The 23,791-nt window shown below is 55.1% G+C and overlaps 1 protein-coding gene across 1 annotated transcript in view; it reads right to left on the bottom strand.

The window, feature by feature from the left end:
- The window catches only part of PTPRN2 (protein tyrosine phosphatase receptor type N2), a 577,019-nt gene that overhangs the window by 32,468 nt on the left and 520,760 nt on the right, over window positions 1-23,791 (bottom strand). The window contains exons 18-19 of the mRNA XM_064575623.1: window positions 16,987-17,060; window positions 9,794-9,871 (exon numbers count right to left, since the gene is read on the bottom strand). Of these exons, the coding sequence (XP_064431693.1) occupies window positions 9,794-9,871; window positions 16,987-17,060 (152 nt within the window). The remainder of the gene's footprint in view (window positions 1-9,793; window positions 9,872-16,986; window positions 17,061-23,791) is intronic.

The following is a 23,791-nucleotide window of genomic DNA, read 5'->3' as shown; positions in this document are numbered from 1 at the left end:
TAAATATGAATTATGCCCGAACCTATATGCCTTCATTTTCCTTAGCGCAAAGCCAACCACAAGATGAGAATTCAAAGCATGTGTCCCACTTGCAGCTTTCAGGCTTTGCAGCCTGCCCCACTAAATTGGTCCTTCCAGCACATAACAATTTAATGTGTCTTTAGAAGGTGGAGAAGCTCATTGAAGCCATTACGAAAATGAGAAGAAACAGAGATTTTATGAGTGTAATAAAAATACAATGATCTAGACCATAAACTAATCATCTTACGCTCTTCTTGTGCCACCCAAGTGTGACATTAGGAAGCCCCTCATTTAAAGAGGAGTCCGCCCGGCCGGGCAGTCCCGTTCATTGGTCCGCGCACGCCGTGCTTCCATTCAGGAGCCCGCCCGGCTCTCTGAAGACTTGGTTAAGATTAAATCCAAATGAAACTTAATTTAAACAAACAATCCCGAAGGCACTCTTGGGGATCATATTTCTCTTTAGGTCACCGTGTCTAAGAGCAGAGAGGGGAATTTAGTAAATCACACAAACAGGCGGCCCCCTCGGGGCCTGTGTGTCCGCTTGCTGGGCGGTGGGAGTCGGTGCGCAGGGCAACGGAGCTGTTCCCGCGTCGCTTCCCACCTGCAGCCGCTGCGTCACCCGCTGACCTTCACGACACGCTGAGAAGAGTTAATGCGGGTTCTGGTGGGATCCAGGACGCCAGCCAAAGTTCAGGTTAGAAACAGGGACAAGTTTCTCTGTTTCCCCTTCCGTGGCTCCCCCGGCCCTCGGGCAGTACCCAGCTGCAGGAGGGGCTGTTTGTGCGGCTAGTCTTCGGGAAATCCTGATCTTTCTCTTCTGGGAAGCAGCTATCCACCCAGAGGCCCCACTGAATCTCAGAAGCGGGGCAGTTTGCTGAGTGAGTGAGCTAAATGTGTGAATGCCAGAAATGGTGATTTCTAGCACTTTTCTGTTCAGCGTCAGGGACCACGACACTCCTGGTCACCTCCTGGTTTACCGGGCACCTTTACGGAGCACCCAGCACGTCAGGAGATTCAGAGGTAACTAGAAGTGCCCGCTGAAAGTGGGGTGGGGACCGCGCCCCGCAGTGCGCCACAGGGGTCTGCAGTCCTGCCCACAGCTCCTTTCGTGCCCAATGGATGACTTTTCCCAAACAGGAAGCAGCTGCTTCCATCCCTGGATCCAGACGAGGCCACCAACATGGATGAAACATGAGCCTTCAGGGCTGGATCCTGAGTATAAACCAGGGCTGCGCTTGGAGGAGCTTTCTGGGGAGCTTCTCAGATGCTCCGGCGGCCCCCCTCGGGAGTCCCCCCGAAGGCCCGGGACACCTCAACAGTACGGCTTCACGGCTAGGGACGGGAGCGATGGCGGCCTCTGGGGCTTATGGTCCCCGCCAACCTCTTCTTTGGCGACTGTGTGCTGAGGGAGTGGGAGGGATCTGCTCGGTGTCGCATGTCACCACCTGCCGCCAAGGAGGGATCTGCTCGGTGTCACATGTCACCACCTGCCGCCAGCCCTTGGGAGCCCGCCCCAGGCTGCGTCTCCCGGGGACGCAGCGGAGACGCGGCTGAGACGCTCACGACGCCGTCACTGCCGATGGGGACCCGCGCGTGGCCTTGGGCAGCAAGCAGGCAGGTAAGGGGACATCCCGTGGCTCAGAAGGTCGCTCTGGTGACAGGAAGCACACACCTGGGCTGCTGCGTGATCCACCCTGAGGCAGCTTACTGACGGTTGATAAGAAAAGCCAGATTGCTCTTTGTTACCGGTTGAGTTTTGTCCCCCGAAGAAGATATGCTGAAGTCCCAACTGCTGGGACCTGCGAATGTGACCTTATTTGGAAATAAGGTCTCTGCTGATGTCGTTGAGTTATAGAGGGGGTCATACTGAATTAGAGTGGGCCTCATAAGAAGAGGGAAACCCTGGGCGAAGACAGACCCTGGCGGGAAGCCTCGGGACTGCGTGGGCCCCCCAGATGCTGAAAGGAGGAAGCCCCTCCGGCACCTTGATTCCAGATGTCCGGCCTCCAGAACTCTCAGAGAAGCCCCCCAGCAGTAGAAAATCCAAGCTTAGCCTGTGACTCCCCAAAAGCTTGACTACGAGCCTACAGTCGACTAGAAGCCTTACCAGTAACGCAAGCAGCCGATTAACACATGGTTTATAGGTTATATGTACATTATTTGCTATATTCTTATAATAAGGTAAGCTGGAGGAAAGAAAACGTTATCAATAAAATCATAAGGAAGAGAAACTACGTTTACAGCACTGTCCTGGAAAACATCTGCATCCAGAGGCCCCGGGCAGCTCAGACCCGCGTTCGAGGCTCAGTGGCATGCTCACTGCCAATGGCCTCCTTGGGGCTGAGCGTGCCCCTCCAAGGGGCCTATACAAACCCAATTAAAGCAGATGGAAGGAAACCACAGTCGTCTCCTCATCCAAAGTCTTTTTCGAAAACTAGCTCTTCAGCAAGCCAAACGCTTTCAAAGCCCAGCTAAGACGTGATTAAAGGAAAGCTGACCCATCCAAAATCGCAAAGGCCCAGGTCATGTTCTCCGCCAGGCACCCGGTTCCTCCAGGCATAAAACTTCTTCCTGTACTTAGATCTCTTGTGATGTGTCCCTTTCTACCTTGCATCATCCTTATGTGCTCACATCTTTCTCCCACTAGCCTGGCATCTCCGAGAAGACCGGATGCTGGTCTGGGCACCGTTTCTAGCCTCCACGGCAGCCAGGACCGTGACTTACTAGAGAGGATGCTCGGCTGAAAACAGTACATGTGTTTAAAAGAGACCCTTTGACTATTTCTGTAAAAAGAGATAAAATGCTGTCAAAGGCATGCCTGGAAGAAGTTCTCCCAGGACCTGCTTAACGTTGAGAAAAGCTTTTTTTATTTTTCATTCTTTTAGCACATGAACTGTTTGCCTGGGTGATGGAGCTGCGGGTGCGTGAGGCAGACAGCTCTTCTCCACGGGCTCCACATCCCCCCGCAATCCTGACTGTACAGTGCCTTTCTGTGGTGGACTTATTTTTACAGGTTGAACAGAGATCATCTGAAGTCTGGGCGTGAGGAGGCTGACTCACATTTCAAAGTAATAAGGAGTCAATTAATGAGGTTTAGTAATGCTTGCGTTTTCCTCCTTACAAGCTCGCTGACGTCAGTCGGGCCTAATGTGGTCTGAAATAGACCCAAAAGGGAAAAACAGGTGTCTGCAGTCGAGGCCCCGCCCTAGGCCTCCCCGAACACCGCATCCGCGCACGGTAGCAAGCCCCCTGCGGTCATGCGCTCCGCGTCAAGCCACCACGGACGGTGGTGGGGGGGAGACTTCTGCTACGTCTTCCGTGCACAACTCATAACGCGCCCACCTGACCTGCTGCTCAGCACACAAACGGGTCAGTGCGCCTCCCTCGGCCACGAAGCGCCCTCCTCGCTGTGTGATGTTGGGGGCCGGACACCCTGCGCCCAAACCAGTCCCACGGCTGCCATCCCACAGCCCGTAAATGGCAGCCTCAACTCTGAAATCCCTTCCCACCGGGAGTAAAGGAGAAAGCATCTAAATAAGAAGTCCTTGCCGTGTCCGTGGAACCGGGTTCCTTTTCTTGGAAAGATGGCGCGGCTGGCCAAGCTGTCCAGCAGACTGGAGGTGGCTGGGTGCAAACACTGGTCCCTTAGGGTTCCCAAAGCCAGGCCACCGCTTCCAGACCCGACTTTTTCATCCAGCCCCTGTGCAGTCGCTACGGGCTATTCATCACAGGTGTTCGGACGTCTGGGAAGTTACCTGGACCCGAGGGAGCGTCGCCACTTAGAACCATTGGCAGTCCCTCAGCCTTGCTCACCGTTCAGGTTAAATATGTGTGTCGTCTGCTTAGATGAAAGTGCCATGCTCAGGCTGCCACTTTCTTTTCAAGATGAGAACCAGGTATCAACGCATCAGTCCAGCTGTGGGTCCCAGAGAAGGAGGAGGGGGTGTGAGGGTGGATGGGGAGGAGAAGGTGGAGAGGAAGGAGGGGAGGAAGGAGGAGGGGAGGAGGGAGGGAGGAGGGGAGGGAGGAAGGGAGGAGGAAGTAGGGAGGGAGGAGGAAGCAGGGAGGGAGGAGGAAGCAGGGAGGGAGGAGGAAGCAGGGAGGGAGGAGGGAGGGAGGAGGGAGGAGGAAGGAGAGAGGGAGGAGGGAGGGAGAAGGGGAGAAGGGAGTGAGGAAGGAGGGAGGAGGGGATGAGGGGAGGGAAGGAGGAGGAAGGAGGGAGGAGGGGAGGGAGGGAGGGAAGGAGTAAGGGATGAGGGGAGGGAGGAAGGGGGAAAGGAGGAAGGGAGGAGGAAAGGAGGGAGGGAGGAGGGGAGGAGGGAGGGAGGAGGGGAGGAGAGGGGAAGGGAGGCAGGGAGGAGGAAGGAGGGAGGAAGAAAGGGAGGGAAGGAGAAGGGGAGGAGGGAGGGAAGAGGGAGGAGCAGAGGAAGGGAGGAGGTTGGGAGGAAGGGAGGAGGAAGGAGGGAGGGAGAAGAGAGGAGGGAGAGAGGAGGGGAGAAGGGAGGGAGGAGGAGGGAGGGAGGGAGGAAGGGGAAAGGAGGGAGGGAGAAAGGGGGAAAGGAGGGAGGGAGGAGCAGAGGGAGGGAGGAGGGAGGACGGATGGAGGAGGGAGGGAGAAGGGGAGGAAGGGAGGGAGGAGGGGAGGAAGGGAGGAGGGGAGGGAGGAGAAGGGGAGGAAGGGGGAAAGGAGGGAGGGAGGAGGGAGGAGGAAAGGAGGGAGGGAGGAGGAAGGAGCGGAGGAAGGGAGGGAGGGAGGAGGGAGGGAGGAGCAGAGGAGGGAGGGAGGAGGGAGGAGCAGAGGAAGGGAGGGAGGAGGGAGAGAGGACGGAGAGGAGGGAGGGAGGACGGAGGGAGGAGGGGAGGAAGGAAGGAGGGGAGGGAGGAGGGGAGGGAGGAGAAGGGGAAGAAGGGAGGGAGGAGGGGAGGGAGGGAGGAGGGAGGAGCGGAGGGAGGGGACAAGGGAACCAGAAACACACTTAAAAGCAGAATAGCCAGGACGTTTTTGGCTACGATCCATGACGTCAGTTGAAAAGAAACTCAGGGGCGCCTGGGTGGCTCAGTCGTTAAGCGTCTGCCTTCGGCTCAGGTCATGATCCCAGGGTCCTGGGATGGAGCCCTGCATCGGGCTCCCTGCTCGGCGGGGAGACTGCTTCTCCCTCTGCCCCTGCCCCTGCTCTCTCTTGAGCGCGCTCTCTCTCAAATAAATAAATAAATCTTCAAAAAAAAGAAGAGAAAAAGACACTCAGGATGTATGTCTCTCACCCAGGCCGGAGTCTGAAGGTTGCCAAGAGGGCGTGTGTGCTCTCTGCTGCGCACTCCCCGGGCAGAATCACGGGCACCCCTGCAGATCAGGGCTTTCAAGCGCGCGTTTAGGGGAGGTGGCATGATAGGTTTTCTTCTCTTTAAAGGTTTATGAGCTCGTGTATAGGGAGTCCAGTGAGACTAAATATCTGAAGTAAAATGTCCTGGAAAATCTAGGGCAAGTGGCTGAAGTACTTATGAACAGAAATAACAAATGAAGTTTTTCCTAAGAAATGAACTCTCCTCAATTCTTGTATTTCCTTTAATTTGGCCCAACAACGTGCTTTAAAACCAACCAATCCGTAAGCTAACAGGGCTCTGGAGTAAATGTCCCCCTTCCACAATTCCTTGATGCTCCAGAAACAGAAGACCCCTTCATGCACGAACCAGAGGGTGTCCCGGGGTGAAGACCAAGCACAATTTGTCACCAGCATTACAGGGTAACGGGGGTTCGGGGACAGGCTCAGGCTCTTGGAGTCAGGCCTCTCAGGATGGCCAGAAGTCAGATTTCTGACCTGAGCCCTGGTGTGATGTGGTCTCCTGAGGAAGGGGGACGATGTGGCCCCGGGGGGCCCTGGAGCTTGGGGAGGCTCAGGCTGGCCCTGGGCTGCCTGCACGTGAGCAGGCCAGGCCGGGGCCTCTCTGGATGCTGGCTGGGCATCTAATGCTAATGCTGGGCATCTAATCAATGGCTCTAAGGTGTCCATCTGTGGGTGGAGCAGACTGTGGAGGTGGGGGCCGCCACCTTCCCTCTCCTCTCCGCCAGATGCGGGCTTGGGCCCTGAGAGCAGGGCAGATGCGCAGCGGACTCGGTCCTCGGCCACGTCCGGGCCTCGGGGACCTGCTGTGTGCACGCTGCTCACTCAGCCTTTGTCAGACTCTTCCTCCTGGGCCCCCGTCTTGCCCCCTCACCCGACCCCAGGCGGAAAGTGCCAGGGAGGGAGAACGCTGGCCTTCTTTGGCTCTCCCACAGGAGCCGGCTCCGAGTTTTTTCGTGACCACAGTAAGGACTGGGATCGATAAAAACACAGTATTTAAACCCAGCCCATCACTTTTGGAAAAGAGAGTGGAAAAGAGAAGCCTTCAGAACAGAATACCTTCCGAAGGTGGAAGACGGAACTCGACGGGAGGGCTTTTTCTTGGTAAAACATTGGTAACAGCATTGTGTTGGTGCTGGCTGGGCGCCAGCGGGACCCCCGCTGCCTGGGGCGGGCCCTCTGCCCTGCACTGTGGACTCCGCGCCCCGTTCCTGCTCGCTGGCCTCTGGCTCCGTCTGAAAGAGCTCATCTGTCAAGCAAGACGGGCCAGCGTGCTCTTGGCTGAGCCACCCCATGGCGAACGGGGACGGTGACCAGCCCGCGTCCCATGGAGAACGTCCCAGTTCCTGGGGTGGAGGGGCTGCTGTGACCCGCTTCTAGAGGCTTCACGTGCTTGGCTCTGCAGCTCACGTCTGTAAATAGTCCTCACGCACCCGAGCTCGGTCAGCCGGGTCGCCTGAATTTCTGGTGGTGACATATCAAAGTGGCCACTGTGGAAAGCGCACAGTTCTGCCAGCTTCCTCTAAAAATACGAGAGGAGGGACCCCTTGGGATCCTTGGGGCCGGGTGGGGGGTGGGTCAGCGGGAGGAGCTCCACCACCGCTGTGGGAAGAGCAGGGACCCGTGGCAAGAATGGCAATGACTGGCCAGGTCCCCAGGACGGCCCCTTCCTCCTGCTGCCCCAGGCCGCCCGCCATCCCATCCCACAGAGAAGTCTCTTTCCGCGAAAGCTGTCCTGATGCTCCTTCGAGACGGCTGGTGCAACACGGTTACGTCGTCAGGAGCAATGGGTCTACTCTGGGAATGCCCACAGTCTCCACAGAAGACTGCTCGCCTTGCGTTTCTGAGAACGGACGCTCCCAGGAGCCTCCCCACCACGATGCCTTCTTCCTTCTCACGGAGCAGGGGTAGTAAAAGCATCTGAGTTCTGGAGATCTGGGTTTAAAACGTGCCCTGCCTCCAGCTGGCTGTGTGGATTCCGGAAGTCATTCAGGGTACCCCGGGCATCAGCCTTCTGGTAGAACGGGGACCACGATCTTCTCTCATCGTAGTAAAATATACATAAGATGCACCTTCTTGGCCATTTTTAAGTGCAGAGTTAAGTAGCATTAAGTAGACTCACGGTCCTGCGTAACCAACGCCACCATCCATCTCCAGAACGTTCCATCTTCCCAAACTGAAACTGTCCCTGTTAAACACCAAGTCCGCCCTCCAGGCGCCTACCCTCTACCTACTGTCTCCCTGGATCTGACTCCCCTCAGACCACGTATGAGGGGACCCCAGGGGCTCAGGCTCGTCCTCGGTCATTAGGGGCGTTGACTGAAGTTGCCACCTGAAGCGCCTGCCCAGGCTCTAGCATACAGTAAGTGCTCAACGGGATTTCCCTCCCCTCCTGCTCCTTTCCTTGTGTTCCCTTGGACTTCAACGCCCCCTTCGCACACGTGCGTGTGCATCTTTCTCTCAAAGTAGCCACGCAGGCCCCGTTACACAGATGCGGACGTCCTCCCAGATTAGAATATGTATTCCAGGCTCAGGGGTCAAACCAGTGGACAGCTGACCTTCATCACCTTCTCCTTTTCCTCCACCCTCCAGTCCCGACATTCCCCTCCCCACACGGCTCATCATCGACGACCAGAGCTTTTTGGTGCCTGTGGGCTGTCACAGGCTGTAGGACCAGGCGTTAGCTCCCTCCTGCAAGGTAATTGAGAAGTACTGGGGACCTCCGCATTCTGGACACGCTAGGCCTGGCTTGCGTCCCCCTCGCTGACCTGCCCTGACCTTCATAGCCCCTCCCGTCCCCCACCTCCCTGCCCCCACCGCCCAGCGGCCTCTCTCTGGATTCCCGAAGTGGCCACGTCTCAGCAGCAAAGTATTCAGTCTCAGTCCATGCTCGTTTCTCAGCCACTGCAATGGGCGGAGTAGTGTCTCCCAAAGGTCACACACACCTGGGACCTGTGGACGTGACCTTCTTTGGAAATAGGGCCTCTGCAGGTGAGCTCAAGAGGAGGCCGCACTGGCCAGAATGGACCCCAAGTCTAATGACCGGCAACCTTCTAAGAGGAGTGAAATTTGACCCCTATGGAGGGGTCACCACGTGGATGGAGCAGAAGCGGGAGTGAGGCGTCCACGAGCCAGGGGACCCCCAGCAGTGCTGGCCACGACCAGAAGCCGGAGACACAGGCACGAGCAGGTTCTCTTGCGGAGCCCCCGAGTAGAACCAGTCCTGCCCACTCCTGGGCCTCAGGCCGCCAGCCTCCAGCATGTCTGTCCTGCTTTGGTATGTTATGGCAGCCATGGAAAGTTGTGCCCCCAGCCTTCCTCGAGACCACAGCGTCTCGCTCAAGGGCGTTTGGAGGAGACAGAGTTGAAGCACTTTCTTTACGACAGGCTTCTCGGCGGCTTCGACGTGTTTTTGTGTACGGTAATCCCAGGAGGGCTAGCCCGTTGCCCGCAAAGCCTTCTTGTCCCGGGACACCTGCCACCATTTGGAGGGACACTAGTGGGTCCTGAGCAGTGTGACCAGGGCTGTGATCTTGCACTTGGTCATTTTTCTCACGTTGCTTCCTTTAAAGATGGCTTCTTCCGTTCCATGAACGTCAGACCTCCAGACACTCTGGAGAGCAGCCTAGGGGACCCATGTGGCCCCATCTGCACGCATGGCCACGCTGCTGGGGGTGGGTGGCTTGCCGTCCTAACAGGCGCTCCGTCCACCCGCGAGCCCCTGCGCTGGTTGCTCTCTCACCTCTGTCCTCCGTGGGCTCTGCCTGTCGGAAGTCCCCCTGCCAGGGCCGGGGCGGTGGCGTGCCTGACGCACGGGGGAGTTCGTGCGACCGTGCCACCTTCCGAAGCCCCTTCCCACTTAGCTCTGTGGCACAGCTGAGGACTGAGGAGGACGCGGGGGAAGGAGGGGGGCCCCTCTCTCTCCCGTTCTGCCCTTTGTGGCTTGTGCTCACACTGGCTCTCAGCGGCTGAGCCTCTGTCTGGGCGTCCAGGGCTATGCTGGACAAAGCAGACTTGCCTGGCCCTTAAAACGCATTACAGAGGATCTACAAGGAAGAGAAACTATAATTTGAGCACCATTTTTTACTTTCATAGGGAGAGAACAATAGATAAGGACACATTTGAACAGAATGTAATAAAGACTTATTAATTTCATTTCTTTGTACTTCATGAAATAAAGTTGTAAGGTGGTTAAAAAAGTAAGGGTCTTTAAAGCATTTAATCTCTCGAAAGGAATTTTCATACTCAAGTTTTGAAAAACAAAAGATAATAAAAAACATCAAAGGACCCGTATAAATTCTGAAATCAAGTAACATTTGACGAGCAACACCTAAAAACAAGTTCACATTTACTGAGTCGAATCCAAGGCATCACCCACTATCAATTTATCAAGATCCCATTTTCAGAAAAAGTTTTAACTCAAGCAGACTCACCTGCCAGAAGTCGGCCACGGTGGCAGGCAGCGGTCCCTGGGTGGCAATGTAAGCAGGGTTCCTGGGGTCGTGATCCATCTGCAGAGACAAGATTATAGTAACAAAGATTATTAGCTAAAGAGCAAGGAAACAACCAGGAAAGAGAACCCTGGCTAAGGAGGAGGTGAAGGCAGCATATCCCGCACTGAACGCCAGCCACAGGAACACACGGGGTCGCACAAGTGGGAGGAGCAGGCTGGTCTTCCTTGCTGTCCCTCCTGATTCCAACAGTGCTTGGCTTTCAGCAGAGCCCCTGTGGCCCTGTGCCTGGAGCCTGGCTGATGCTGCAATGCTTCACACCTGATACCACGGGAACGGGGACGGCACGAGCCACAGTGGAGACCCGTACCCCAGAGACCAGATGCCAAGAAATAAACAGGCTGGGTGAAGACAGGGTGGTGGGGGCACAAGGTGGGGTGCCAACATGGCGGTGTCCCCGTGGATGCCAGCAGTTCTGCCACGGGCCAGCTTGCATGGCCTCCACCCTGGCCACGGGCCTCCCCCAGGCCACCAGCCAGCATGCGTGGCCTCCACCCCAGGCCATGAGCCTCCCCCCAGGCCATGGGCCTCCCCAGGCCACCAGCCAGCATGCGTGGCCTCCACCCTGGCCACAGGCCTCCCCCAGGCCACCAGCCAGCATGCGTGGCCTCCACCCCAGGCCATGAGCCTCCCCCCAGGCCACGGGCCTCCCCAAGCCACCAGCCAGCATGCATGGCCTCCACCCTGGCCATGGGCCTCCCCCCAGGCCACCTGCCAGCATGCGTGGCCTCCACCCTGGCCACGGGCCTTCCCCAGGCCACCAGCCAGCATGCGTGGCCTCCACCTCAGGCCATGAGCCTCCCCCCTGGCCACAGGCCTCCCCCAGGCCACCAGCCAGCATACGTGGCCTCCACCCCAGGCCATGAGCCTCCCCCCAGGCCACGGGCCTCCCCCAGGCCACCTGCCAGCATGTGTGGCCTCCACCCCAGCCATGAGCCTCCCCCCAGGCCACGGGCCTCCCCCAGGCCACCAGCCAGCATGCGTGGCCTCCACCCCAGGCCATGAGCCTCCCCCCAGGCCACGGGCCTCCCCAGGCCACCAGCCAGCATGCATGGCCTCCACCCCAGCCATGAGCCTCGACCCTGGCCACCTGCCAGTGTGAGCTGCCTGCACACCCACCATAGGCCACGTGCAGGGTTCCAATCAACAAGCACTTTGTGAGAACTGCAGATGTGGGGCTGGGAGAGGTGAAACCAGGGGGCCAGGCCCATGAGCCACCCTTCAGGCTCCTGGAAGAATGAATGAACAAGTGCATCCTGCCTCCCCTAAGAGTTAACTCCTCTCACATGGGGGCTTGTTCCTGTTACCCAGGAAGTGGCGCTGGCACCCCGGATCATGCCAGGGGTCTGCGAGCATGGTGTGCAGGCCCTCCCTGGGAGACAGGCCCAGGCTTCCAGCAGCTTGTTTCCAATTCTAGTCCTATGGCGCCAGGCAAGGGGCTGAAGACGGACAAACAGCAGAATGCAGTTAGGGGTTTTCTGCCTGGTTGGTTTGTCCAAGCCTGCTGGCCTCAACAGAGGGGTCTGGCTTAAAATACCTTCATTATGACATTTAATTTAAAGACATCTAAGCAGGAAACAGAAGGGAGAAAGGGACCCAGGGAACAAAGCCTAGAGAAGGAAATTGGATGGAAATGCTATGGACAGCCCTTTCCCCTCACGGGACTTCCCTGCCCGCCGCGCACCCTGGGCGGGACCACGGAGACCACCCCAGGGGGACGGACAGGGCCTCGCGCTGGAGCCTCACCTCGGTGCTCACCTGTCACACACGCTCAGTCCCTGAATCTTTCCCATCTGGCACTAGACTCTATTACTCTTCTGATACCAGGGTTTGAGAAAACATTTAAAATGCTCTGTTTAAAGATATTTGTTAAGAACACATTTCCCAATACAGTGAGAAAGGAGGAGGTTTCAGCCACACATGGTTCTATGGCAGCACACGAGGATGTCGGCTGTCCACCCTAGAGCCACCCTAACACACGGCCCCACGCTGGGTTTGAAGGACAGCCTGCGGGAGGCACGGTCTCCAGAGCACGGATTTAGTGATCCTCGCAGAGATGACGGTCGTCAGCATAAAAGGGTGCGTGACGCACCTTATAATTACGTGCACCGCGGAAGAGCCGATGTAAGTCATTCCCACAGAACAACAATGGAATGCCGGCTGGGGTGGGGGGCGGCAGGAAAATGCTTTTTCTGCCTCCAATTTAGTGATTCCCAATTAAAACTGGACCTCGTTTTCAAATTCACCACAGCACACACAATACAGGTAAAATTACGTTACTCTCGCTAAAAGCCCCAATTAAAATGTTTCAGTAGAAAAGCTTAGCAGAAATAAGGAGTTTTGATTTTTCAAAATATGCATTTGTTGGAGGTGACAGCTATTTACAAAAACCCCGTCTCTTTCTAGCAAACAATTCTGCATAAAAAGTAAAACCCCGCCTCCTTTTCAAATGTGGTTTTTTGACCAAAGCAATTTAGAGAGCACCAAATTTAAAAATCGTTAGTGTGTTCAAACTAGCACACTTAGTGGCTTTTAAACTGAGAAATCTGTGATTAAAAGTAAAAACCTGAACAGGGCTTCAGGAGGGTAAACAAGGCAACCCACTGCGGTTGGTCTTGGTGGTCCGCCGTGGCCCCCTCCAGCCCAGGCCGGGGAGGGTGTGGACAAGGCCCACCGCTCGCCCAGCCCCCTCGATGGCGGCCACGCGGCGGCCACCTGGGAGGCAGTAGATAGCATAATGACCACAGAGTGGCAAAATGTGTCATCCGTTTAACAATAATTCAAAGACAATTAGAATTATTTCATTCCGTGCACATTTTGTTGGACAGAAAATAATTCTGGGCAGAAGCGCTTTGCATGTGTCTCACGGTTTTGTGCAATCTTTAGCCGAAAAAGAGTAAAGCAAATATTTAACTAAATGAACAGAAGCTTTATATTTAAGATTTCCAGTGCAGGAGAAGTGTAATCAGAGGCAATCAAGTTTCTACTAACAGCACTTTTCCACCAGGAACTCTGGCCCACAGCCCCTGGTGGACGTGGGCGTGTGTCGTCCTCTACCGCCCAGGGCGTGAGCACGGCGTGAGCATGGCGCCTGCAGCCCCCTGTGATCTGAGCCGCCGCTGCCCCGCCGCTCGCCACTCTCCTGTTCTTTGTGGAGGCCTCTTTACTTGTTCACAAACGCAGGCTCCGGGGCGGTGGAGGAAGTCAGCTCCCAGGTCTGGGCCTCGGTCAGTGTCTGAGATTGGGGTGGCTGCCCACATGACCTCCACGTGCCCTTCAGCTCTGGGATTCCACGTGCGCATACGTGCGGACTCCTCTGTGCGTGCCGTGGGAGTGTGTTGGCCGTAACCTTGAGGCTATCCATCAAAGCCCGTGGGGGTTCGCTCCATGCTCTCAGGAGGCCTTCTCCCTTGTGCGCTGCGTAAGGCAGACGGGCCCCCACCATCAAATAGGACTTACTCCCAGAGACTGCGTAGCAAGCGAGGGTCACGGGGCGCCGGGTCCCAGGTACAACTACCACTACCATTTTGCTTTCACTAGGTCATTTTCCCCCCAGAAAACTGTGTTGAATCCACTCTGCCTGTGGCTGGCAGGGTACGGGAAAGGTGTGTCCATCGAGTTTCTAAATGCACAGGCTCCGAAAGCAAGCCTAGCCATCTGCTGTAAGCCAGGCAATGCCCATCATTAAATGGGTGGGAGAAACTCTAACGTGCATTAAAAACTCAGCAATAATTTCCCCAGTACTACGAACAAACAGATTTTTAAACTCAAGCATTCAGCGTGCCAAGACCAGGGACCCACGTCCCGAAGCCTTGACGAGCTCGAGGGTGGGGCCGGCAGGCTGCCCGCTGCGGTCCCGCAGGGAGAGCCAGCTCCGTCCAGCCCGACGGCCTGGTCTTGACCGTGACCCGGGGAGCGGTGCGGGGCCAGGCCTCTCACTCTGAAATCTCAGAGAGTAAACATGCACGTTTTCTTTCTCTATTCCTATCTGCCTGCCCCTGCATCTGTTTTTTTTTCTAACATTTAGAGCAAATATCACAGAACGTTTTCTTAAAAACAAGCGAATATCGAGTCAGACTTTTTAAGTCAATTTTCTAGAAGTCTTCATACGGGAATTTACTGAGAACGGTAGCTTCCGTAACTGATGTGAGACAGGCTGACTTAGGAGCTGAAGCTATTTTCATATTTTCTTCTTCTGAATTAAGGTTTAAGTAAATTATGGAATATAACATACACACATAGATGCTTGCTTGTAAATATTTTCTGAGAACCCCAGAGTTGGCTCCCATATTTGCCCAATTTCTTATGATGTTCAGGACACCTGACCGGTCACCCGATTTCCTGAGGAGTCCAGGCGCACCACTCACGTTAGTTAAATGCGTTCTGAATTAAAACGTTCAACAGTTTCTTCCCCCTCAGGAAACAGTGGAATGAAGAATAAGTTTAGTTTCAAGCGCTGGGAATTTTGGACCCGTCCCTGGTAAAGACATGCGTGTGCTGTTTTGAGCACACCATGTGTTAGGCGTGCCAACGACATGCCTCAGCCTGCGTCCCCGGGAAGAGCTGGGCTGCACTCCTGGGTGGAGCCCACGGGCTGCCCCTCACACGTGCTGGGCGGGAGCACGGAATTCCCATTTACTTTCATGACCTCTGCTCTCAAAGCAAAGATTGCACATTATTTACTACCGGATGACTTCCCTGGAATTTAATGAGGACTAAGTACAAATATGACAGATGTAATTATCATAGTTTTATTCTGCACAGCCAGGGTCTTCTTGGGCTGTAATTGTTAGTTTTTCGTTCAAGTGCTGCTAGGAAGCTCATTATCACTGTACCTTCAGTCATTTCAGAAAGAAGAGGTGAAGAGGTACCACGGTTCATTCTGACAACCCAAATGAGAAAAGGAGAATTGTGGCGTGAAATGAAGGGGAAACATAAAAGATGCCTTAAGTCCCTCTCTCTCCTGGCATCGCCTCCTGACCCGAGCCCCAGCCCAGTGGGGTTGGGGCAGGGGGCGCCGTCCCGCGTTTCCCGTCACGGAGGCAAGGCCAGACGGTGGGAGGTGCGGGAGCAGCTCAGGTGCCCCACCTCCGGGCCCCGTGGGAGCGCCAGCATCGCTGGATGGACTTCTGCACTGACATTTCACTCACCCGGAGACTACCAACAGTGGGAAGTTGGAACCCATGAAATGAGGGGGAGTTGGGCACGCCCCAACTGTGGACGCTCACTTTTAGGCTTGAAAATAACTGCTCTGCTTCTCTTCCCGGCCCTGTCCCATGGTTCATGCCCGGGACAAGGAGCCCAGCAGGAGGACACGGCTCTCCAGGCAGATCTGAGCTGCCAGCAACGGGGCCCACCGCGGGGGGCACGTCCAGGCCCCTACCGCGCCCCCCCACCAGAACCCATGCTCTACCCACAGAAGGGGACGCTGTACACCCATGAGGCTTTGGCTTGATTCTGAACCAGAATTGACAGAAAACACTAAGCCCAGCAGGGCACTTACTGAGAAAGACAGAATGGCCCAGAGGAGAACCTGGAGAACACAGGTGGGGCCAGTCCTTGAGGTCTGCCTGTGCTGGAGGGAAGGGGGCCACCCCTTAACAGTAGCTGCGGGAGCCCAGGTCTGGGCTTGGGGTGTAGACGGAGCAGCCGACCAGCTCTTAACCCGCTTTCTCGCAGTGAGGCGGCCACTGTGCACCGTGGGGGCCGGGACACGGGCTCGGGCCCATGGCACGCTGCACTCCCAAGAATAAGCTTGATATGCCAGGTGCCCCGGAAACACACAGAACCAGCAGCCACGAGAATGTTCTAGCAGCAGCTCCTGCCGCTTGAAATCTGACAGTGAACCTTCTCAAGGGAGCCTGCTGCAGCCGGAATGCAAGGGTCGTCAGGACGCTGCTGGGTGCGTCCCGAATCCAGAGATGACCCACGGCCTCAGCGGCCACCACAGATCACCGGCAAGCTCCCTGAGCTGGAATCCTACACGCACTGTTCCGCTGCATGCAAATCTGAGATTTTAGTCAGATATCCTGACGCTTCCCTGATGACCAACGTTGAGGCACGAGGGGAGGGGGATGGGGAGGGGTGGGGCCACACCCAACCTCCCGCAGGAATCCCCACTGGCTCCCACACTCTCCGCCACCAACCTCGCTGCTTAAAACTCTCATTCCTGGACACTCGTTTCACTTGCTTCCCACTTACGCTCATTCTAACTTCATTCTGGAAAAGCCAGGCTGAGCATGGCTTAGTCTGACCTCTGACTCGTCACCCTCCGGCGCTCCGACTCCCCCTCCTGCCCGCTCTCCCATGGGGCTCATGCCAGCCGTGGGCTGCGGGTCACGGGGGTCCCCCCAGGGGTTCTGTTCTCAGGAAGCCCGGCCCCAGGAGGCACAGCCCTGCTCACGGCTCACTGCTTGTCTTGAGGGGAAGGTCCGCCCTGGAAACACCCCCGGGGACCAGCCTGCACGCATGTCTGCCTCGGTGCCCTCCAACTTTTTAACAAGGGGAGGGTTGGGGTCCAATTGTTTCCATATCCCCTGAACAAACAGGGAACAAGTGGGTCTAGAAAGGAGGAATGCCACCAACCATAGATTTTCCTAAAAGTTACGGGTTCCAGTCAGTAAACCAGCGGCCGCTCTTGCTGGGCCCCTCAAGCCAGTGGAACCAGGACTGCTCCTGCCTGGTGAGGACCCAGCCCAGGCCAGCTGGTTGAGATGAGTCACCTGGGTAAGACTAATGACCTGGCTGAGACTAGTTGCCTGGCTAATACTAATTACCTGGTTCACTAGTCATTTGGTTGAGACTAGTCGCCTGATTGAAACTACCTACCTACTTGGCTAGTTACCCAGTGGAGACCAGTCACCTGGTTGAGACGAACTATCTAGTTGGCTAGTCACCCGGTTGAGACAAAATACCTAGTTGGCTAGTCACCCAGTTGAGGCTAACCACCCGGTTGAGACCGGTCACCTGGTTGAGATTCACTACCTAGTTGGCTAGCCGCCCGTTTGGGACAAACTACCTCGTTGGCTAGCCAGCCGGTCGAGACCAATCGCCCGGCTGAGACCACGCGGGCTCGTGGACGAGGACGGGTGGGGGCCCCGGCAGGAGGTACTCACGATGGGGCTGGCGTTGATGTAGTCCGAGTTGCTGTGACTGTTCTCGGATTTCAGCAGGATCCTGGAGTGATCGTCTGCAAGCAGAGGCATAGAGTTAGATCAGCACACAGGCCTGTGTCCCCAGGGGCTACAGAGGGGAACAGCAGGTGTCGAATGCCTATGCTGCTGTCCCTCCTTGGGGCTCTGCTGAGGTCAGTTCATGTCACTTCCCCCTCCGTCCTCCATTCACGGTCCTTCGGCGTCAGGGCAGAGAAGCAGGGAGTGTGGGCAAATGACACTAGGTTTCCCCTGGCAGAACTGAGCTATTCTAAGGTCTTTCTTAGAGTCCAAATACCAGGGTCAGGTGTCCCTCTGCAGGATCTTTTTTGGGGTTTCCCTTCAGCTAGTGGACATATATGGCCGCACATAGCAGATACGTATCTACGTGAATATTCAGACATCAGGCAACTCTTCTCTATACACAATTTTGTGGTCTGGAAACGGCTTAGTTCTGGAGATTACAGGACTTTTCTTTTAGAGGGACAGTAGGAGAAAAAGAAAACGTGGCCGAAGAAGGAAGAGGGATCGTGCAGGGGGAGGCCTCAAACATGCACCAGGACTTGACAGATGTGGCAAACCAGACACATCCGTGGGGATTAGCGCCATGGGATTGTCAACACTTAGTGTGCTTGATCCATGAGTTATTCTTAATTCTGGTTCTAGAATAACCACCCTCTTATGTACAGTGACATCCCTCTGCCTGTTTTCGGGAACTTTCCAAGCTTCGCCCTTGGAGGGACGTGGAGGAGGGAGTGCGGGGAGCAGGGCGGTACCAGTTCCGACGGGTTACAGGCTCAGGTGAGGGACGCCCACGACAGTCCCTCCTTCCTCCTGCCTTCCCTGGGTGGGCAGCCACCTTCTCTGTCCTCTGCGAGGCGCAGCAGAGAACTGAAAGCCACCAAACATGGCAGCGTGCTCAACCCTGTTATCTTTGCTCTGGTCGATGCCTCAGGGTGCCCCACACAACACCTATATCTTTTCTTCTGAAAATCTAAAGACAAACTGGCTGGAGCCTTGGAAGCCAGGGACGTGGGGGGCTGTGAGTGTTTCACCCCGGCCCCTCATCCCAACAGAGCATCCAATTCCAGGCTCCCAAACTTGAAAACAGCTCAGGCACTGGGGGCAGGAAAGCCTGGGGACTGTGCTATGGTTTGTGTTTCTTTCATTTCTCTAGGAGATTTTACTTAATTTTTAAAAAAGATTTTATTTATTTATTTGACAGAGAGATACACAGCAAGAGCGGGAACACAAACAGGGGCAGTGGGAGAGGGAGAAGCAGGCTTCCCACCAAGCAGGGAGCCCGATGCGGGGCTCAATCCCAGGACCCTGGGATCACGACCTGAGCCGAAGGCAGATGCTTAACCGACTGAGCCACCCAGGCACCCCTACTTAATTTTTTTTTTTTTGACAACACCTCTGGGGCTTGGGAAACTTGGTGAGTCTACCATACTGGACATCATCCCATCAGTCTTATTGAGGTATTGACGTTAGCTTTTTTCCAGTGGAGATAAGATAGATGAGAAACATCGAGAGATGAGGAAGAGCCCATACGTTGCATGATGTGCTTACATACGCATATGTTATCTGCACCCAAAAGTAGTGGAAATGCTCAGAAAGCATTTACGATGGTAGCCGCCGAGGCATCCTCCTACGGCGTGAATAATGATACAAAAATCCCATGTGCTCGATGGTGTTGGGTTCCTGCACAGATTTATTCTTGAGACAGTGAAAATCGGCAGTGGCAGGAAATTGAAATAAAATTTACCAGAAAAATTGGTCAACTCTGACATCCTAACACGCTGCAAACATTACTGTACAGGAGAAACTCAGGGCGCCTGACTCCATGTTGCTCTCACCTCCCTCGAAGCTGTGACCTGTAGCTTGGAAACTTCTGCTCAGCCCTGCACGTAGGCACGCTAGTCACTGAAGGAATTTTGCTGACAGCTGAGACTCAGGCAAACCGCCCCTACCCGAGACCCAAGTTCCCCCAAGGAGATACGAAGTATGTACAGAAGTTGCTATGTCCAAGATTTATAGGACCATTGTGGGATTCCTATCCACACAGATCAGGCAACCAAGGACAAAGAAGTTTCACCGTCCTTCCCAGAGCCTTTCTGGCTCCTGGATGTCTACGGTCATCAGTCACCTTTGGACTCCAGCTCCCTCCCCTTCCCCTTCTTTCTCTCTCTTTTTTTAAATTTAAATTCAATTAGCCAACATATAGTACGTCATTAGTTTCAGATCTGGTGTTCAATGATTTCATCAGTTGCATATAACACCCAGTGCTCATCACATCACGTGCCCTCCTTAAAGCCCATCACCCGGTTACCCCATCCCCCCCACCTCCCCTCCAGCAACGCTCAGTTTGTTTCCTATGATTAAGAGTCTCTCATGCTTTGTTTCCCTCTCTGATTTCTTCCCATTCAGTTTTCCCTCCCTTCTCCTGTGGTCTTCCATGCTATTCCTTATATTCCACATATAAGTGAAGCCATATGATAATTGTCTTTCTCTGATTGACTTATTTCGCTCAGCATTATCCCCTCCAGTTCCATCCATGTCAGTGTAAATGGTAGGTATTCATCCTTTCTGGTGGCTGAGTGATATTCCATTGAATATATGAACCACATCTTCTTTATCCATTCATCTGTTGAAGGGCATCTCGGCTCCTTCCCACCGTTTGGCTATTGTGGACATTGCTGCTATGAACATTGGGGGGCAGGTGCCCCTTCTTTTCACTACATCTGTGTCTTTGGGGCAAATACCCAGTGGTACCATTGCTGGGTGGTAGGGTAGCTCTATTTTTAACGTCTTGAGGAAACTCCATACTGTTTTCCAGAGTGGCTGCACCAGCTTGCATTCCCTTCTCTCAACATAAAAGAAGCCTGCATTTGTGCGAGGCCAGTTGGTTCTTTAGGATGACAGGCTGCCATCTTGGTCTGTTGGCTTTCTGAATGAAGTTGCTTTCCTTACTCCAACACCGTGCCTCTTGACTTACTGGCCTTTGTGCAGCGAGCAGAAAGAGCTTGGACCTGGTTACACTACCTCCCAATGAAGTTTGAGAAGCCCAGTTCCACAGCAGGGTGCCTCATGAACACATCAAGCTGGAGGCTGTGATGTGTTGCTCAGAAGCAGGCACCTTTTCTGAAGGACACACCGGGCCTACTGTTGCAGCCTACACAGAATTCTGGAATAAAAAAGCAGAGCTTCTGGCTGCTTCTAGAGGGCTCCAGAGGGCCTCCCAGGGGCCCTGCCCCATTAGAAATATGTTCACCACAGTCAACTTCAGGCACTGTTGATATCGGCAACGGGGACCCCCCCGACTGTCAAGAGAAATTTGTCAAAGAGCAGGGTCACTGGTGAAGGGACGGGAGGGGTACAGGGAGCAAGAGCCGCAGCTGCCAATCTCTGGCCTCAGAGGGCTGTGAAGGCACCACATGTCACCCAGCTAGACAGGCGCAGGCTTGGGGGCTGCTGGGCGCCCTTCACCTCCAAGGGGAAGGCCCTGCCCTGCCCTGCGAGCGACCAGCCCAGTGAACAAGCACCAGCTGGATTTTTGAGCCGGAAAATTAAGAAAACAGTTCACAAACGTGGGAGTCTTGGTGAAATAAAAATGCAATCTGGCATTTTCGTTCGGCACTCAGAGCTCGGCACTCTGACGACTGAGGGGACAAGCTGTTTGGAGCCTGCGCCCGGTGGTGAGGACAGCCTGCGCTCTGTCAGGCTCCCCGTGAGGCGCTGTTTCCGCCGTGCTCACTTCCCGCAGGCCGCCCTTTTCAAGCCACCATCGAGTCTGGGATAAGGTCTTCAAAAGCTTCAGAGTTCTGCTGCCTTCCCATCACATAGCTGATTTTGCGGCAACACGCTGCTTTCAGAATTAACAGTGAGCTTGTTTTGTTTTTAATATTGGGCCATCTGAAGCTCCATCTGAAACACCTAGAACCGCCCTGGACGGGTTGGGGCACAGAGGAGGGACACGCGGCAGGGATGGCTCAGAGGGTATTTCGATGGGTTGGGCAAATCTCAACTATCTTGTGGTTCACTCTTCCTGTTCATCTTCTTAAAAGAGCTGATATGGGAGCCAGTGAGCTGCCATGAAGTTGAGTCTGGCTGCCTTTATTCTTTGTGTGGCCTGGCGGCATGACAGAGTCACTGGAGGTCACGTGAGCAAGCTGGAGGTGAGCCCAGGGCGGGCTCATGAGCAAACCCTCCTCTCCCTCGCCCCTGCTGCACTGACTGAGCATGGCCAGTGTGAACACATACACCTGCCTGGAGCAGACACAATGGCCCCAACCACGGAGCAAGGATTTGTAGCCAACTGGGTGCTTGCCCTTCAGTTGAGAAGGGTGTGTGTCCTTTAGGGTCTTCGAGACCTCACTCGGGAGCCAGGAGATGGAAACTCAGTGTCTTCTGTCTGTATTTGACCCTAAGATGGAGTTGTTTTCTCTCGTGAGATCTACAACAGTGAGCTTTATCAGGGAGTGGAGGAGAAAGACACCTGCCAAGAAGAAACTTGTTGAACTACGCTGCTGTGTGGGGCACGTTCCTTTTCTCAACTCCTTGTTCAAGAGCGATGTTCCAAGCTTCTCCAGCGTTCTCTCTGCTCCAAGAGTAGTTTCACACATAGTACCTTTCTTCTTCTGGGAACACGGTGCCATAGATAGAACGGGGTCTGGGTCCCCATTTTAGATTGAAATGATTTTCATAAATGCCAAAAGTTCTAGAATTTCTTCTTATTAGTGGGACAAAGAGCGCGTGAAGACAGCCCAGGGTATATCTGGAGGGCTGTGGCCGACCCATGAGTGGGCATGTCCCACTCTTGCCGTCGTCTAGAACACGTCCACATGAACTATTTAAGGATGGTGCGTGGAGGCTTCCTTTGCCTCTAACCCGTCTTGACACCAAGGGTAGTGTTTCTTTAGGCATCCTGATTATGTCATTCGTGCCAAGTGAATTGATAAATGTGGGTCAGTGATCTTCACAGCACCAGCAGATGAATTCCTGGATGTTGGATGCCTTCGGATCAGGTGCGTGGGGGCATTGCTGGCTGACCACACGAAGGGATTCTTCACCCGAGCGCTCTGCCAATGTCCTCATGGGGCCTCCCAGCGGTCACTGCTTTCTCTCGTGCTGGCTGGATGCCGTTTCCTTTACTTTGAAGGTGTGGCTGGTGGAAATGCAGATTGGGTCTGGTGACCCACCGGCATTCTGCGCCGCGGAGTTGGGGCTCTGAGTCTTTAATGGAGACCCGTCACCCGGAGAAGCTCGCGGCATCAGTGGCCACCAGTTCCTTCTCCAATTTCACGGGTCCATGGATGGTTTAGTGCACTGGGAGCACACAGCCTGCAGCTCGCTGCCATCGGTCTCCCAGCTGTTAAAGCTGGCCCAAGGATCCCAGCCAGTTACATGCGAGACTATCTTTACTGATTTGGACTCGGCATCGTTGAGCAAAGCTATACATTTCTATATATTTGTTTGAAGACTGAGTTGCTACACAGACAGTGTGCTTCTTTGCAGATCCGGGAAGCTGAAGACCACAGTGAGGTTAGGAAACATTCTTGCTCTGAATGGTAAGTCCTCTCTAGAAAGGTCGGCTCAAGCTTCTTCCCGTGGCCTTCCCTTCCTCAGTCAGTAAGTGGGTGTTCTGCTCTTAGGTAAGTGTGCTGGAAACTCTTAGCTCAAATTCTAAAGGTCATCAAACCTCCCAGAAGAAAAAGCATTAGGGTTGCACTCAGCGCCTCCTTGGATCAGCACACAGGGCTGCGTTTGGGTGGTCTGGGTGGTGAGGTCCCAGATTCACAGCACCCTCCTGCATCCAGAGCTGGTGAGAGAATGTGACCCATTCTGTCACCCGCCCGTCACCCAGCACAGAGGCTCACGTCGGCCTCTGGCCCCAGACGCAGCAGGAGGAGGTCTTGGAGTCCCACGACAGCCTGGTCTCCTATCTCGTGGCTTCGATAGTTCACTCACATCTCAGCAGATCTCTCAAAAAGAAATCCCCAAATAGGACTGGCAGCTTGCTCTGCAGGTGAACGACAGTGTGGAGGAGGACGAGGGCCGGACTCAGCGGGACACCCACGCCGGGGGCAGTTCCGACCATGTGCGGGCCTCGCCCACCGCAGCGCAGCTCTGGGGAAAAGGGACACCTGGGCACACGTAGGAACCGACTCTGGTGGTTTCTGGTCTGTGGCCTGGCACTGCCCCCCGAGCCCCCCTGGGGTCAAGCATTGACCCGTGTAACCCTTGTCTGCAGGACAAAGATGTGCTGGCATCCCTACCCCCAGGACCTCAGACGTGACCCCTGTGGAGGTCTCTGGTGTCCCTGTGGGGAGAGGCAGATGCGGAAGACGATGTGTGTGCATGCCGAGCAGAGAGCCTGGAGCAGGTGCTCCCTCAGAGCCTCTGACATCCCGCCTCCGGGACTGAGAATTAACTCCTGTTGTTTCCGCTGTGGCCTGTGGTCTCGTGGCGCCCCGGGCCCACACACCTGGAGTCGGGTCTCCGTCCCCTCCGGCTTCCTCATGACTGGCTGGCCTTCCCCTCGCCAGGCTCGTCCTGCTTCCTCTGACCCAGTTTCCCCGTCTCTTCCACAGGAGACGAGCCCGGACAAGCAAGAAGGGTGCCACCAGCAGAGTAAAGGATCAGGATCCTCTGAGAGCGCTCAGCAAACAGATGTGGGGCCACGTCCTTGACTTCGGGCCGGAGGGGAGGAGTGGGCCCAGGCACTGCGGGAACCGTGGGCAGCCCGCGGTGGTGGGTGGAGGGAGCG

This window comes from Mirounga angustirostris, unplaced genomic scaffold (genome assembly GCF_029215605.1).
Source record: "Mirounga angustirostris isolate CCGP_5_RB_7025 unplaced genomic scaffold, mMirAng1.0.hap1 SCAF_12, whole genome shotgun sequence".
Taxonomy (NCBI): domain Eukaryota; kingdom Metazoa; phylum Chordata; class Mammalia; order Carnivora; family Phocidae; genus Mirounga; species Mirounga angustirostris.
Note: the sequence above shows the minus strand (reverse complement) of the source record. Positions and strands in the feature narration are given on the sequence as shown.